Source organism: Malaclemys terrapin, chromosome 11 (genome assembly GCF_027887155.1).
Source record: "Malaclemys terrapin pileata isolate rMalTer1 chromosome 11, rMalTer1.hap1, whole genome shotgun sequence".
Taxonomy (NCBI): Eukaryota; Metazoa; Chordata; order Testudines; family Emydidae; genus Malaclemys; species Malaclemys terrapin.
Genome location: NC_071515.1, coordinates 45,579,722 through 45,595,267, shown reverse-complemented (window position 1 = coordinate 45,595,267; position 15,546 = coordinate 45,579,722). Strand labels below are relative to the sequence as shown.

The 15,546-nt window shown below is 38.7% G+C and overlaps 1 protein-coding gene across 3 annotated transcripts in view; it reads right to left on the bottom strand.

Moving 5' to 3' along the window:
- The window catches only part of GRB14 (growth factor receptor bound protein 14), a 98,515-nt gene that overhangs the window by 15,306 nt on the left and 67,663 nt on the right, over positions 1-15,546 (bottom strand). For all 3 annotated transcript variants that reach the window (XR_008446613.1, XM_054043286.1, XM_054043287.1), the window contains 5 exons: positions 15,402-15,523; positions 13,373-13,447; positions 2,722-2,862; positions 373-483; positions 86-181 (listed from right to left, as the gene is read on the bottom strand). Coding sequence is in view for 2 of the 3 variants with exons in the window: in XM_054043286.1 (XP_053899261.1) it covers positions 86-181; positions 373-483; positions 2,722-2,862; positions 13,373-13,447; positions 15,402-15,523 (545 nt within the window). In the remaining variant the exon portion in view is untranslated. The remainder of the gene's footprint in view (positions 1-85; positions 182-372; positions 484-2,721; positions 2,863-13,372; positions 13,448-15,401; positions 15,524-15,546) is intronic.

The window sequence follows — 15,546 nt, the reverse complement described above, 5'->3', positions numbered from 1 at the left end:
TAACCCTTGCTTCTCTAGTTCAGAATATAAAAGCATTTAACATAGTAAATTACTAGCAAGAAATTAACTTCACAGAAGATTTTACCTTAAGTAATCTAATTGCTGTCATCCAACAGGTCCTACTCTGCTCATCATCTGCACAAAGCTGCTTCAGGTCTCTGGCTCCTCCTGCTTTGTTAGGCTAGAAGGCCACAGCACATTGTTTAGCATTAATGCATATCTTGCAGATAATACCTGTTGAAATAAAAGCCACTAATTCTCCTATTTTATAATAGACAGCTGAATCTTTTTTTAAAATCTTATCGAAACTTAAGCTTACCTAAGAACTGTAGCTTGCTTTAGCATATATCTATCAAAATATTAAGCCTGTACCTTAAAGCAGAATCCATAGTTTGCTGGTGTTCCAGACATCTTTTTGCCTGCTAAAGACATATACATATCACTACTGCTGAATTCACTGAAAAACTGCAGATGCCTTGGTTCCTGAAAGGAAAAGCAATATAAAACAATTAGCCCTTTTTACTTTATTATAAACCAATGAAGGAAATTAGAATAAATAACTATATGAAAAAGATATAAATATTTAAACAGTAAATTTAAATGCATGATAAATCTCTCTCTTGGAAATACACTACAATCCATATTAAAAAAATAGATCTATCTATGCTAAAAATACATCTCTATCAACCACTCAGGTTTGCATGTGCCTAGGCCCTTACCATCAATCAAGAGTGTGCTTTCCATCTATGAGGCTTATATACATCTGATCCAATCAGATTTGCATGCATCCAACCCTATTAATCAGGTTAGTTTGCACCTGGCCTCCATCAATAAGGTTTGTGCACAATGCATAAATTTTCATATATAATGTGAACAATGGCCAAAATATAGCCCTCAATCAAAAATTAAAACCTTCCCTGTTGCATCGTATCTCCTCAAGTCCTAACTTGCGAACAATCTGGTGTTGATAGATAGTAGTTTTTGAGATATCACTCAACAGTGAAAAGCAAACCTTGCAAGACAAATATTCAGGCGGAGCCTAAATCCTAACTATTAAAAATGCATGAGGAGAAACCACACTACATAGAAAATTAAAAGGGTATAAAAAACTAACCTGGTGTGAAATGTCACACCAACTGGCCACGTACTTTTGGAGAAACAGGAATTTTTACTCCATTTTAAAACACAAACTTGACTACATAATGTGATGATTAGCTCGTCATCCAGCATTTCCTTGTGAAGAGGCTGAGTGGAGGAATTGTTTGTTTTGAAGGGAGCTGCTTGTTCCTTTTGGGGGGGGGAGGGGAGAGGGAGGAAGAGGGAGAGACTGTATAGCCATCTTAAATTACATTCTGTGCATGTGCCCCAGTAACACAATAATAGCATTCCTCTTGTAAATACAAATACCACACACATTGCTTGAGGAAGTTTACAAAAATTAAACTTGCAATTTACCTTTACAAGGAAATTAACAGTAAGTTAGGAAAAGTATAATAAAAAGAATAAGTTGCACAGAACATCTTCAGGGAGAGAAATACTGAGCGCTTCCCCTTTTAGCCAGACAGCCTCTTTAAATACTAATAACTACACTCATCTGAAGCTCTTATCTTGTTCCAAATGGCAGCCTGATACTGTGACAGAAGAAGCTGAACTGACTGAAGAAATCCAGAAAAAGGCCACTGAACAGTCTACCTGCTGCAGCAGAGGAAAATGCCCAAAACTAGACAAAGCCAAAAAGCAAACTTTCAGTTTTCTGTGAGAAAAATATGTAGCACCAATGAACTGATTTCTGGAAAAAGCATACATGAGATATAAGCCATAATGCTTAATGATTCATTACATCTTAAAATGTAACAACTTTTGAAGTCACTTTGCAGTTTATTTTTAATTCCCTTGTTTAAAAACACATCAGAAGAAAACAACATATTTTAGCAATTACTGTCCAGTAAAATATTAATTCCTTTCCCCAAGTTGAAACCAGTCAAGTTTCTTTTGTTTGCTTCTTTGTGTCCTCAATTAAATGAGGACAGCTGTGGAAATACTTTGACAGCTAACACAGAAGTTCAGACTAACAAAATCTTTATTCTAAGTGAGTTACATAAAAGTTCTCATCTCCAAAGCACCCTGTTTAACAGAGGTGTCAATAGTTATGCTTCCAGTACAGACAAAAAAAATTAACAAGAAAAGCAGGGAGGAGGTATGGATACAGAGGGTCATGATAAAAATTGAGGCGCTCTAAAAAATTTCCTACAAATTATTTTTCCGCAAAATTTCTCCTTTCATTTACTTAAAAATAAATAAATGCTCTGAAAGACAGGTCCAAATGGTACATTCAGGAACAACAATTAACATTTGCTTATGTTCTCACCCTTCAGAATTCTCAGCTAGTAGATCTGAAATGCAGAATTTATTTTTAAAGAGCTCTGATGTTGCCTGACTGAAAAATAAATTTAAATTAATATATTCAGAATGAACCAGATTTGTTAGGCCAGGGTACTCAGATTTATACAAGAAATTCTAATTTATTCTGAAGCCCTGTTCTTATATATCCTTACTCCCAATCACGTTTTATCCTTAGAATGAACATTTGAACAGGAAATTGGGAAGCAAGGTTTTTTCCTTTAATTACCATGGATTGAAATAAAATTAGGTTAAAACTACTGCAAATGAAAATACACACTTGCCCTATGCTTATTGTTCTCTGTCATATTTTAGACTTACCTTTGATGCCCCTTTAGTGGAAAAATACAGGCCAGATCTTCTCAAAAGAAAGTATAATTTTTTCCATGATGATTTCTTCCCCTGCTCCTTTGCATGCAAATAACCATGAATTTCAGGATATGTGCTGGAACTTAGGAACATCTGAAACAAAATATTGCATATGTATTTCCCACCTGAAGCCAGCTCTCTCTTCTATTAACATACTATTCAACAGTTTTGCCAACATTATACTAAAATTTAAATGTTTAAATGGTGCAAATACACACTTCAAAAATGGAAAATTATACACATGCCTCAAAACAGTGGGACCATCTACTTACAACAGCATAAAAGACACTGAACAAAGTTTCTGGTAACTAAAGGAGGAGGTTAATCCTTCAAAGATCCATCAGAAATTGAGAGAAGGCAATAAATAACACCATATAAAATATAAAACCTAAGTTCTTGCACCCTGAAAGAAAGAAGAGCCTTCTACAAAACTTAAGGAGTTCAGATAGATATTCATGGCAGTAGTTTGTAAGTTTAATTTATAATAATGCTCTAGGGTATTTTGTTTGTTTTTGTCCTGTTTTTAAAAGTGGTGGGTTAATGCCATATCTCCCAATTCTAACTCCTGCCAGCTGAAAAACCACTGGAAAGGAAACAAGTTTATAAGAGGTAGGCACATGTCATCGTTTTGGGGTGAGGGAGCATATCACCACTTATACACACAACTCCTCTCTCTACCACACAAAAACCCAAACATGCACACTTTGAGCACTGACTGAAAATTAAAGTATGCATAAAGTGACCCTGAAATCAAAGCTAAATTTCAAACCCTCAGGAGAAGAGCCTTCCTCCTAGAGGAAAAAAAAATTTAGCTGCATTATTTTGCAAATACATTAGGCAGAAATATTCCAAGTCCTTGACAAGGTAAAAATTTGTTATTCCCTAGAATAGTTTGCAGATATTTACACAGTATGTTACCACAACGTTCTGTGCCAATGTGACACTATAGTTTTACAAACATTGAAGCCACAGAGAAGCAAACACCATTTATTATGAGGGAATTGGCCTTTAATAGACAGATAAAGGTACATATATTCCATAAAGAGCATTCCTTATTAGTTCAATGCATTGCCCTTGCTATTTGTATTGAATTTTCTAAAGGAATATATCATGCCTTTTGAAAATTTGACAGAATGCCTAAGAAATTGTATCAGATACTGGAACACTTCTTAATTCAACAGATTCAGCTCCAGGCCAGGGGTTCTCAATCCATTTCCCTCATATAAATCTCTCATCTTGGAGTTCTTTGTGGAGTCCCTGCAAGGGGTGGGGTGATGTGGGGGGTGGTCACAGGGGTTACTCCTCTGACCCTCAGCTTCTCCCCCCCCCCCAAATTTCCCCACCAGTTGCTGTCCCAGCCCATCAGGATAAGCCACTGGTAGGCTGGGACACTTTATTTACTTAAGTTTACCTCCATGCCTGTGGACACTCGAAGGAAAAACAGACCATCTCGGCCCACCAGCGGCTTATCCTGATGGCCCAGGAACCAAAGTTTGCCGACCCCGAATTATAGGGTCGGTTTATGAATGGGTCATAAAAAATTTCCATTTTTACTTATCCATTGGGGGGGGGGGCGGGGGCTTATAAACTAACCAGCTTGTGATCAAGTATATATGGTATGTTCTCCTACTAACATAGTAATTTGTCTTATACACTATAACCATGATCCTGTAAAGTCTTAAGCAGACATGTAACTTTATGCACTCTGCAGCAAATTGTGCATCAGAAACTCATGTTCTGAAGCATTATTACATTTATTCTATCATGCAATACCCTTCATTCCCACACATTTACACCCTCACAAACACACACAGCAATAAATATTGAAATAAAATTATTGTTTTCTATGATGATTACTTCAGGATGTGGGTTTTTTTGTGGCAATCTCCACACCACGGGCCTGGACTATGCACAATGTTTTCTAGGCAGTCAGGTCAGAACCACCTTCCCCTCCTGTGTGGAAAGGAAAGGAGAATGCTGTAGCTAGCTGCAGTGGCTCATCTCCCTGCTCCAGAGTCTTGGCAGTTGTGCTTTTCTCCAAGGTGTCTAGCTCATGAACTTGTATTTCTGGCGCTCCCTGCTCACTGTCTGAATGTTGGATGCCTGTTATAGCATCCCAGCAATAGGATGGCTTCATGTCACAGAGCAAGAAGCATGCACTAAAACTGGAAATAAGGAGTAAATTTTTAATGGTGAGAGTAATTAGCCATTGGAACAGTTCACTAAGGGTCATGGTGGATTCTCCATCACTGACCATTTTTAAATAAAGATTAGATTTTTTTTCTGCAAATTATTTTGGGGAAGTTTAATGGCCTGTGTTATACAGGAGGTCAGACTAGATCATCACGATGGCCCCTTCTGGACTTAGAATCTGTAAGCTATGAGCCAATTAACTTCCTCTTGTAGGGAAAGCTAGAGACAAAAAGTTGCAAGCAGAATCCAGGAGAGCAGGAAGACAGAACAAAGTATCAGGCACCTGGTTGCAGAAAAATGGCTAATCCCATGGAAATATGCTAAATTCTTATGGCTACAGAATCATTGAGCCCACAGAGCCTTGAATTATATTAGAGCAGTTTGTATCTCAGAGCTATTGTTTCAGTCTTGCTACAGATTCAGGCAGGCACATTGCTTTAATTACCATTCTCTTCATTTTTCTGAGGTTTGCCCGATGGCCCTAAGAGCTAAACACATATTTTAAATGAAAAGGAAAGATTGTGGAGCACAATTTTCCAGCAAAGGTCAAATTTTTCAGTAAAATTTTTGCCCACAGAATCGCAGAATACACAGGGTCCTCTATGTCAATAGTCCCATCAACAGGACTATTCATGCACAGAACAGTCTCAGAATCAGGGCCTAGAGCTGCTTATGCGAACGGTTTTCCAGCATTGCTCACAGCTGAAGGGACCAACATCTCCATTGCAATGTAGGCACTGTTCCACAATACAGCTCCGTTTCAGCAGCCATAAGTGATATTTATCATGCAAGAGTGCACTTGAAGGAGGCATAAACATTGTGATTAGTGAAAAGAAGGAAACGCTAATTTTGCTTTCTTATTGCTTTTGGTTTTGAATATTGCTTGATGAGCCCACAAATATCAAATAATGCGGGCTTCTAGAAGCAAGAAGTTTGAGGCAAAGACGTGCTAATCTCAACTTGAAAGTGTATGCGTCTGAGATATTATCAAGGCTAAGAAGGTTTTACGGCATATGACAGAGGAAGATGAATAACGTAAACATACAAAGACATTATTTTTCAGGCACATGTGATAGTGAATAAAAAAGACTATATTAAAGCTGTAATTTAATCCTACAGACCAATTTCAAAGGGAGGCTTTAGGAGAGTTTGAAAGAGTTGCACTGCTGCAGTGCTGTGGTATAGACTCTTACAACAGTGACAGAAGGGATTCTTCAGTAGCTGCAGTAAATCCATCTCTCAAAGGCAGTAGCTAGTCAACAGAAGAATTCTTCAGTCATCCTAGCATTGTCTACACTGGGTCTTACATGCTTGAATGATACAGCTAGGTCAATCTAACTTTCTAGTACAGGCCAGCTGTTGATTTTCTTCATACAGATTGTGGAGAAGAATCTAGCTCTTAATTTTAGTACCTTTGCCCATTTTGTCTGAAGAGTCAATTAATGGCTCCCTAACCCCATAAGACCCCCATTTTAGGCCCTGTATCCTTCTACCTATCCTCTCACTAGGAAGATACGCATGACAAAGTGATAACCAAAACAGCATTCCTTGAACAGCAGGCCAACATTGCTGAAAGCAATACAAAGCTCTGCTTTAACAATCAACGTTGCACCCATACTAGTGTTATCAGTTTAAAGTAGTTCACAACATTACTTGTAATGAGGCAAGACTAAATCATCTGTTTTTTTTCTTCCCAGGATAGCAAAAGATTGCATGGCAAGACACATCGTGACTAACAGCATTAGACAAAATCATTACTGCCACGATGAAAGAATACTGAAAATCCTAAACAATGAGAAGAATAACCTGCTCTTCAGGTTATGAAGTTGTAAAAGATAGTAGGATGGATAAACATATTCTGATGAAAATCCAACCAAGCTAAGACCAAAATTTATTACAGCTGGAAGAAATCATCAATGACAAAGAAAAGCTTTATTAGGGAGCCAAGTATCATTGGATAAAAATTACAGAAAATTAGAGGATTCCTCTCAAAAAAGGATGGGTTGGTTATATAAAATGCAGTAATATTCAATTTATTTTACTCTATAGGGATGAGATATGATAGGATTTATAGCAAATGAACTGTAAATATCATTGGTGTAAAATGTCATTGTGTATTACAGATTCTAGTATACAACAGTATCACACATTTATAGCTTGGTTTGGACATCATAAAGCCTATTTAAAGAGAAATTAATTCAGCAGATGACAAGAGGATGCAAACTCAAATGTCTGAGATGAACATAAAAACCAAGGAAGAGGAAAGTTAGAAGAGGTGGATGTTCTTGCATGAGAACATCTAGGCCTAAAGTTATGTTTCCCATTATATAAACTTATTCATATATATCCCCCAAACTTACAGTGAAACATCTGAAGTGCTAGAGGTGTTAACAGTGCCCTTAAGGTTAGATGCACCATCTTGCTTCTTGAGCAGAGACCCTGACTCTCACAGAAATGGGATGAAGATTAATTTAAGAGAAAGCCAGCTTCTTTTTTTAAACTTTCAGATTTGAATTAGAGCCTTTTTGTACACAGTTTTGTATCCAGTTTGTACACAGACTGCTTTTAAGTTTCTACTTAATTGCTCAGATTTTAACTCAGTCCCATAAAATCAAATTTGGTGTTGAAAGCTTCCGTATTGCTCCATGTGTGTTACTATTGGTCAATATTTAAGAATTGCCTCCAAAAATGTTCCAATAAATTTGTGAGCATGCCCTCTTGCAAGCAAATTAGTGATAATGCAGGCACAAATGGAGGGTTATATGTGCACATTTAGCATACAAGTTGTGGGTATATTTTGGAAATATCTTTGAAAATTACTAACTGAAAAATAACATTTTGGGCTTAGTTATATTATAGGCAGAGCTGGTAGCACAGTAAACAGGTGAAGTTGCTTAACGACTCCCATTATAAAGCCCAGTTTTCAGTTGCTTCAAACTTTGCCAAAAACTTTATTTGCCTCAGACGGAACATTTTTGGAACGTTTCTGCAAAAGTAGTTCATCAATTTCGCCTAAAAAGGTTATGGAAAAATATATTGGTTTGTCCATCTTAAAACCATTTCACCATGTTTGTTGCAAAGTTATAATGCCTTCATTCTTTGGAGCAGGGAAGTGAAATTTGGCAGGAAGTCACCTTTGCTGTTCCCATGGAAAACCAGCCCAGATTTGGCCAGGTTATAAACAGAATTGGATGGAAAGAGGTTTTCCCATTCTGCATTGAGGCAAAACCAAGCCCTATCAAAAACGTTTATGAAAAACCAGAACGACACCCCAAAAAGCTAACATTCTGGTGAACGGTGACATGGGATGTCAAAGTTGCTGCTCTGGCTGATTCAGAGCAGGGACTTGAACCCGGGTCTCCTACATTCCAGGTGAGTGTCCTATCCACTGGACTTTTAGCTAATCATCTCTCTCCCCATCTCCTGAGAAACTTTTCCACAAAAAGTTTAGGTTCCGACAAAGTAGCATTTTCTGAAAACAAATGTTTTGTCAAATAACTCCCAGCTACCTCAGTTTACAAACCTTGGAGAGGGAGCAGGGGGAACACAGCTCACACATGCTCAGTAGAGACCTGACAAGTGAACTTTCCAGATTCTGTCTGAACTGGGCATGCTCCAGCCCCAAGCTGCAGAGTGGTAAGCAGATTTTCCCTGCAATTGCCACTCCTGGATGCTGCAGCACCAAGCATCAGAACTGAGACCAGGGAGACTGACACTCAACGCTCCCCCTGCTGGTGCCCAGGCAGTATGGCAGCCTGTCTGGAACACAGAGAGGACAGAAGGCAGTGGGGAGGGCAGTGAAGAAAGTAAATTGGGATAAGGAAGTGAGGTGGGTTGAGAAGAGACTGGGAGTGGGAGGTTGGTGGAAGTTTAGGCCTGGATGGGCAAGGAGACTGGATGTAGGAGCCAAGGCGGGGGAGACGGAGATCAAACGAAGAGCAAGAGGTAGGGGGGACAGACAGGGGCAAAGAGCTTAGGAGGGAGACTGGGAATGAAAGCCAAGATTGGGGATAAAGGAGACTAAGACTCTGCTGAGGAGCCCAGAGCAGGAGATGGGGACTGGAGCGAGGAGCACAGAGGAGTGAAAAATAGGAATGAGACAAGGAGCTGTGGGTGATAAGGGGGAGAAAAGAGGACAGGGCAAAAGGGGTCAGGTTTGAGGGGAGATTCCTCAAGATTCCAGAGTCTCAACGTTTCTCTATTGTCAGCAAATATCTGTGAAACCCTCTGGCAAAGTGTATGTTTCATCCTGCTCTAGTGGCTAGCCCACAAAGGATGACAGCTTACTGTTGGTATCAGTAACTTCATTAGCTCTACTAGCAAAGGTCTGTGAAATGGATCTAAAGGCTCAAACCCTGCTGATGTCCCATGTGGCTATTTCCATAGGATTAATTTTCTGTTTTTCAGTTTGTTTTTTAAACCTCAGAAATTACACACACAAAACTATATTAAAGAGAACATTAAGGTTGCAAAGTCAAGTACTCAAAAGTTAGGACATGCCAGAATTGAGTGCTTTGCACCCTTCATGGTCTTAACATTTTTGTGTATATATTTCACACAAAAACTATTTTAATTGTCTAGAAAGGAAATGTGCCCTGTTCTTTAACATAAATTCTACATTTATATAAAAATATTTTGTTTCATTGCCTGTGAAAAACAGCTTGTACATATGCTATCTACACATGTTTTCTAATGTATTTGCATTCTGCTGAAAAGGCAATAAGAAAGAAACAGCTAAATTAGTCAATACAAGATTTGCACTCTGAACTCAAAGTACACCTACAGAACCTGAATATCAATTGTATCTATTGAAGAATTGGACTTGGGGAGAATAGAGCTACCCTTAAAGAAAAAGTTGAAAAGCATAATCATCAGGATAATTTTACAGACTAACAAATTGTGAAATTGTTACTCTCAAAGTACAAAAATAATTAGTATTCTTCAGAGTGAAAAAAATTAATCCTGGTCCCAAAAAACACTGCAGCCAAAAGTTTTGAATAGTACAAGAACAGAGAAGTGTTATTCATATAAGTAAAAGATGAACTCTTAGCCCCTATCAAAGTCAATAGCAAAACTACCATTTACTTCAATGGGATTAGGATTTCACCCATTATCCAAATTAACTCAAACGGGGCCTAATCCTATTCACATGATTAACTCAATGGGCATATTTGTAAGAACTAACAACATGAGATTTTATCCATATATTATTATTGAAAAGGTTGGGGGGGTGTTACCATAGTAAGCTATGGTGCAAGCTACTGAATAGGTTTTACAAGTGAAAAAAATCTGATTTTAAATTACATTTGAAGACATCAGCTTCACATTTAATTACTAGAAATAGGTGAACTATAAATGAATCCATTCATACTACGAGATCTATAATTTCTCAAAGAAACAGATAAAAAAATGAAATATCCGAATATTCTATTAATATTACTGTGAAGGCCTCAGGTTTAAAGTCCATTTGCTCCATTAATTTTTTATGTTTAAAATTGATGACATTCATGAAAACCCAGAATGTGAGCTATGCTCACTGATTCCACACTCAATGCCCAAGGAATGTATGCACAAATACTGTGCCTCCCTAAAGTAGACTATGACACAGCCACGTACCATCTATGCATCGGACTCCTTTCACCTTCTTCTTTAGGCTTAAGTCTTGTTGGGGGCAGGGATTAAACCTCTCACTCTTTGGGAAGCGCTACAGAAACAATTTTTACAAATCTATGTACATCTGATAGCTAAGCACCAGAATATGCCTCCACGGGAGGCTCTGGAACTCCTGTCTCTGGAGAATTTTAAGAACAGGCTGGAAAAACACCTGGTCAGAGATAGTCTAGGTATACTTGGTCCTGCCTCTGTGCAGGGGGCGGGATTAATGACCTCTTGAGGTTCCCTTCACCCCTACATTTCTATGACTATTAGAGAATAACTAAGGAAAACAAATCAGTACATTTTTGTAGGTATTTTAGTTCTGAGTTAAAAGGAAGGAGCCAAAATTCTTACCTTCTCTTACTCTTGCATTAAAACATTTTTCTTGCCTTTTGTTAAACACATAGCTGGAGAATATTTTACTTGCATATAGCTCAACCCACAGAAAACTAAGAATTTCAAAATTGGGCTGTTAAAACTAACATCTCTCTTGATACTTGACCAAGCATGTCACAGATGATAATGCAAGCCCATTAACTTGTCTTAATGACATTTCCGAGGAAAGAGTGGCATAGTGTAAATGCTCTACGGAATGACTTTTGCTGAAATGTGCATGATGGCTTTGTAATCCACAAAGGTGTTCTGTACTTAATGTCTAGCAAGTCCTATTGCACCAAATATAAATAATCAAACAATACAATGTAAAAAAAATAGTAACAAGAAATACAGGTTTATCCAGTTTTGACTGATTTACATGTTAACCTGTAATCTCATATTTGGGGTAAAACAGGCCCCTATGCAGAAGGCCAGCATACAAACTATGCACGGTTTAAACACTATATTTGAGGACTTAAGTGACTTAGGCTACATCCACACTACGGGGGCGGGGGGTCGATTTAAGATACGCAAATTCAGCTACACGAATAGTGTAGCTGAATTCGACGTATCCGAGCCGACTTACCTCGCTGTGAGGACAGCGGCAAATTGACCTCCACGGCTCCCCCGTCAACGGTGCTTACTCCTACCTGCGCTGGTGGAGTACAAGCATCGATTCGGAGATCGATTGTTGCGTCCCGACGACACACAATAATTCGATCCCAGAGAGATCGATTTCTACCCACCAATTCAGGCGGGTAGTGAAGACATAGCCTCAGTGATACATAGGCCTTAAACTTGCTCTGCACACAGGGTTTTAGCAGATATAGTTTAGTTTTCAAAAATAAGTCAAATATTTCTTTCAAACTATCAGATCACTTTTGAGATAAAGAGATGCTAAATTCTATTAGCACAGAGGCCAAAATTTTGAAACATAGGTGCCTAAAATTAGACTCTGAAATCCGTATTTAGGCAGCAAAAGAAAAACGGCCTGATTTTCAAAGGGTAGATTTTTTTAAGGTTCCTGAAGATGATTTTAGGGACCTAACTAAAAGCACCTAAGTTTCAACATTTTGCCCACAGCAGGGCTTAGAATCAGGAGATCTATACTTTATCTCAACTCTGCCACAAACCTAACCGCTCACTTGAGCTCTCCTTTCTGTAAAATGCATCTGTGATAAATGAAGGGCAGGGGAACTCCCTTTTATGGGCACCCAGCCAGCCAGCCAGCTATAAAATCCCTGTTAGTAACTGTTCTCTACTTGCTTTACCTGTAAAGGGTTAAAAAGTCCATAAGTAAAAGGGAGGGAGTTGGCACCTGACCAAAAGAGCCAATGGGAAGGCTAGAACTTGTCAAAATTTGGGGGGGGGGGAGGAATCCCCTTTGTCTGTCTGGTTGTTCTCCCAGAGAGCAGGGACAGGGCTGGGGCTATGCTGTAAAAGCTTGTGCCAGGCATGAAAATCATCAGATCATACCTAGAAACTACTAATTTAAAACCCCAGATGTGTCTCAGAGGGATAGCCGTGTTAGTCTGTATCGACAACAATGAGTCGTCCGGTGGCACCTTAAAGACTAACATTTATTTGGGCACAAGCTTTCATGGGTAAACTGGGGTTTTTTTACCCACGAAATCTTATGCCCAAATAAATCTGTTAGGGAAGATCATTGTTTAGGATTCATCTCATGGCCACTACAGGATTGTTTTCTGTTCTGTAGATTGCTCCCCATTTTACATTTAAAATGATGCATCCAGCTTATATTTAAAACATTCTGTGGATATTATTTGTATCACCATAGTGTTTAAAAGCCTGGAAGTCATGGACCATTGTACTATGTGCTACCACTTCTTTTGGAAGACTGCAGCATTCCACAGACTAACAAACCATGCCAGCCGCAAGATTTTTTTTTTCCTGCTAACCAGTCTAAATCTTCTTTTCATTAAGTTCATCCCTTTACTCCACTTGTAATGTGTTAAACTCCTTGTTTTCCTTTGCATATACCACTTTCAAACAGTTGAGGACTGTTGAACTCCCATCCTTTTATACAGGCTAAACTATTTTAATCTTTCAATCATTTCTTGCTAGTTACTCCACCCAACTGATCCTAAACATTTTTTTGCTGCATTTTGTTCTTTTCTGAACTCCCTCCAACTGGTCAATATATTTATGGCAATGAATTCCCCAAAACTGAATCATTCCAGGTGCAGTTATATCAGTGGAGGAATATTATCTTTGTGTTTCATGACAAGACATCTCTCTAGTCGTCCAATAGGTCACTACAATTCTGTCAGTGACAAAATACTATGTACACACAAACTAGACACCTGAAATTTAGGTATTCTGCTGTGAATTGGTTCATCTTAATGCAAATACTGCATACCTGTAATATCTGTGTGTGGCCGATCACTCCACTGGTCTCGCTTGACAACGACACCATATGCTCTGGAAAATAATTCTGTTACAATAGAACGTATTATTAAAACTTCTGTAAATGTGAATACAAAAACCTTCAGATTTCTCTTAGACATAAACAGATCCACCACTCAATTGCACTGAGCAAAAAGACAATGAGATTTCCCAACTCAAATAATTTAGGAAAGCAGGGGGGAGCATTAAAATAGCCTCAAATTGTGGTATCTTGTAGATTCACCTGCTGAGTTTGTGAGAGCAAACTTCAAAGTGGGTTTTTTTGTTTTTTAAGATTTCAATGCAGGGATAAGGGTCTGCTGAGTCAAGTCAGACTACAGGAAGGCCCATACTTAGGGTATGTCTATACTACAAAAACCTGTGCCAGTGGGTCTCAGAGCCTGGGTCAACTGACTCGGCTCAAACTATGGGGCTAAAGCAGCAGTATAGATGTTCCTACTTGGGCTGGAGCCCAGGGTTTGAAACCTGCACAAGTCCCATGAGCCGAGCCTATTGACTCAGGCTCATACTCACTGCCAGGTTGTGGTTTGTTTGTGGTTTTTATTTTTGTTTTTTGTTTATTTTTGTTTGTTTTTTTGCAGTATAGCTATAACCTTACATTGTCAGGTAATCATTCACCCTCCCCTTCACGCTGTATAGGCCAGCCCTAGGCATCAATAGATTACTATCTAGGAAGAGGGAAAATTCATTTAAAAAGGAACAATTTGTTGAAGCTGATATGGTATCCCAGTCGAAGGAGGAAATAAGTGAGATACACTGTCAAAAACATTTATTTAAATCGTATTGAAACAAAATGCTGGTTAATAGATTTTATGCTATATTTTACTAATGCAGAAAAAATCCTCTCTGATTTATTGTGAATGCTCTTTTTATTCTGCATGATATTAATATAGATCAAATGGTGGAAACTTGCAAAAATACAAAAAAAGATATTATAGGTCAGAGCTGGTGTAAGTCAGCACAGCTCCACTGACTGAACTGTAGCTATGCAGGTTTATACCAGTTGAGGATTTGGCCCCAGATCTAAAATTATAGTCTTTTATAATAGCTCCGACAATTCCCAAATTAAATCCTTCAAAGTATGTAAAGTAACTGGTCACCAGAGACTTTCATTCCAAATGATCGCGTGTATTATTTTTAGGATTAATTAAGAGTTAAGTGTTTTTGATACAGTGTTCTAAATTCCACCTCCTCTTAGGATCGTACCTTTCTTGTTGGGCCCTGATTGGTTAGTCTATATTGCCCACCAAGGCTGGTTGACCATGGTCATGCAATGTACTGGGTCTAATTATATAAAGTCATTTCCATGGACCACTATAATATCTGACACCACACACACACTATTAATTAATTTAGCAACATCTCTGTGAGATGGAGTTATCCCCATTCAGAAATAGGTAATTGAGGGAGAAAATGATTTGCTCAAGATAATACATGCAGAGCAAGGAACAGAACCCAAACTCTTGTGTCCCTAAAGGTATGGCTGCACCACAGCTGGAAGGTGTAAATTCCAGCTTGAGGAGACATACCAGCATTAGCTCTGATCAAGCTCGTGTGGCAAACTAGAGCGTAGTCACAGTGGGGCAAGTGGGGAACAGGGTGATGGGGCATGGAGGGGAGCCGCCCTAAGCATGACCTTGTTGGAGACTATAGATTTGTACTTGAGCAGCTAGCCCTTCCCAGAGCTCACGCTTGGCGACTACACTGCTATTTTTAGCACACTAGTGCAATTGGAGCTAATGCAGGCATGTCTCCTCAAGTTGGAATTTACACCTTCCAGCTCTGGCATAGACATACCTATAGTGATTTAAGATCATTCTTCCTTTCCTTTTAACAGGTCGATTTAGGTTCCATTTCATTTTACGGCTCACTAAGTCCTCCTGCATTTCTGGCATTCCCCCTCATCACTATGCCACATGGCTTCAGATGTCAGGGCAGCAGTAGCAGCTGCCCAAACAGTGCTTTTAAGAAGACAGACTTACCACTGGGTGTTTAAAAAACTCATATTTGGCATAGTTTTTTCTAAAATACAGTCTATTTTCTTCTTCGATTCCCCAGTTTGACTGAACTTCAATTACCAGCTCGTGGTCTTCTATAATTCTTTCTGTAAAACAAAGAAAAATACAT